Source organism: Glycine max, chromosome 4 (assembly GCF_000004515.6).
Source record: "Glycine max cultivar Williams 82 chromosome 4, Glycine_max_v4.0, whole genome shotgun sequence".
NCBI lineage: Eukaryota > Viridiplantae > Streptophyta > Magnoliopsida > Fabales > Fabaceae > Glycine > Glycine max.
In genome coordinates this window covers 3,036,148-3,038,462 of record NC_016091.4, presented here as the reverse complement: position 1 = coordinate 3,038,462, position 2,315 = coordinate 3,036,148, and the positions used below count along the sequence as shown (strand labels likewise).

The 2,315-nt window shown below is 32.9% G+C and overlaps 1 protein-coding gene across 1 annotated transcript; it reads left to right on the top strand.

Annotated features, from left to right (window-relative positions):
* Positions 1–1,067: 1,067 nt before the first annotated feature.
* On the top strand, positions 1,068–1,674 carry LOC102665563 (polcalcin Phl p 7). The gene has a single exon (XM_006577959.4). It carries the CDS (start codon positions 1,150–1,152, stop codon positions 1,435–1,437), a length of 288 nt encoding a protein of 95 aa, XP_006578022.1. The 5' UTR covers positions 1,068–1,149; the 3' UTR covers positions 1,438–1,674.
* Positions 1,675–2,315: the final 641 nt, after the last annotated feature.

Here is a 2,315-nt window from a genome sequence, read left to right as displayed (position 1 = left end):
TTTTACAAATAATAAAAACGTTTAGTGCATGTTTAAGGTGCATGTTTGATACAAAATGTTCATATGATTCATTGAATGAAGATATATTAGTTTTGCCGTGTGCATGCATGGTATATGGAAAGTTCTAAACTCCAAATCATTCTTCCTTGGTGTCTATAATCAATTGTGAACAAAAGGCAATCTTTAACTTGTATACGTACGTCTTCTCTTTGCCAGTATTATTTTAGTAACTTGCTTTATATAGTTCTTTCGGCTTTAACATGGCAGACCCTTAAAGCCAACAAATTCCGGTTTAAAGCTTTCGATTTTATATTTCAAATGCTCTTATCATTTCCAACCACGTAATGCCAAATGGAGGAGAGAGGGTCATATACAGCCTAGATCTACAAGAAGGACGAGCACGTATAACTTTATGATTATACTTTCTATTATAAATACCAGCTTGCAAAAGAATAAACACATCAATATTTAAGCTTAAAGAAAAAGAAAGGCTAATTAAAAGCACAACAGCCACCATATTGTTTAATTGAAATAAGAACCAATCCAAATCTATACATTAGTGTCACCACCCACAAGTACGAGTATTAAATTTATATTATTAGGTGTTAAATAAGTTTGTTGTCTATCAAACTTTTTCATCTATACATTAGAAAAATTATTAGATAGTTTGGAATCACTGTCTTCTTAGTCTCAAGTAATATTTACATGACACTTTCAAAGTTAATAATTTACAACAAAAAAAACTTAATAAATAATAATATGTTAGGTAAAGATTAGTAAGAACTATTATATAATTTCTCTTTTATATAAAACGTATATAGCAGAAGAAAGGAAAATTTCTAACATTTGTCCCGACCCTGTTTTAGAATTTAGATCGTATAGATCCACCCTGTTAATTAAGCAGCTAAGCTAGCTAGCAGTACCAACCAGCAAGGGATACGATTCTTATTCTTGCACAAAGGATGCTAATTAATATATTGAATATACTTCATATGTATCTTCGTAATTAATGATAAACATGTGAGCATTAACAAAATACGAAGACATATGTGGCAATATATATAAATACAGAAGCCAAGTTTGAAAGGTGATAACAAGCTAAGCTAAACATAGCACAAGTACGAAATACGTAGCACAGTGAGAGAGCACATGGCATTCATAGAGCGGAATGTGTCGAGTGATGGAAAGCGTGTGATGACTGTGGAGCAGTTTAGGCGGTGGCTGATGACAGCATTCGACACAAACGGAGATGGCAGAATCAGCAAAGCCGAACTTCGCCGTGCCGTGCGCCTCACTGGAGGGATCTTTGCTTCGTGGAATAGTGGCCAGGCCTTCAGGTCCGCAGACGCCAACCACGATGGTTTCATTGATGAAAACGAATTCAGAGACCTTGCTCAGTTTGCAGACAAGCATTTCAATGTCAGGATCACACGCTAACCTTGTTCTCTTCTGCACTCAATTCACTTCTTCTCATCCATTTTTTTTTGGAGGATTGTCTTTAACTTTGTTCTTATAATTTGATATTTGTTTGTATTAAGCGAAACAAAATAATATTAATGAAATGAGAAGGTTTTGGGTTCACCATGTATCCACCGTGTGATTAATGAAATGACAAGGTAATAGTTACATTGAAAGGACAAAAATATAATAAATACAATTATGATTTTTTTAACACCCAAATACTAGTATTACATGGGAATGAATCAATTGCTATAAGATCATTTTAATCTAATAAGTGATTTAGAAAAAAAAACACCAATATCCAATATATATTGGAAATCATTCAATAAATACTTTTTAATTCGAACAGTTGAGATGAAAGAGTAAAATTAAACCATGGAGAAAGATCCTCTCCAATTATGAAATAATAGGATAAGATTTTGACCATCCAGTAATTTTAATATATAGGATACTTAAAAACATCTATTGCACCGTCAGATGTGAAAACTACATTCTTTTTTAGCCCACTGGTTAGAAGTTAACTTTGCTTGTGATAATGTAATTGTTACTGGCCCAAAGGATTTTCGCACATAAGGAATTGAACTCAGAATTCTCTGCTAAATAGATAATAGATTGTTCCCACTATATGTGAGCACAGGATATTTAATCACTACGTCAACTCGACTAATTTGAGTGATGATATATCAATACTCATATGTATCAAACATTCTATAGACATGTATTATTTCCGTCTATTTCTCCTTATATCCCTATATTACCTATCACTCCTTCACTTAACTTTCATTTATCTTTGTTCTCTCTTTCTCTCTAGGCATCATTTAGATGTTAATTATGGAGTATGGAGCCTGAATACG

What these genes read in the sequence shown, in the direction of transcription:
- LOC102665563 (XM_006577959.4), top strand. Translation starts at nt 1,150, where the DNA reads ATGGCATTCATAGAGCGGAATGTGTCGAGTGATGGAAAGCGTGTGATG.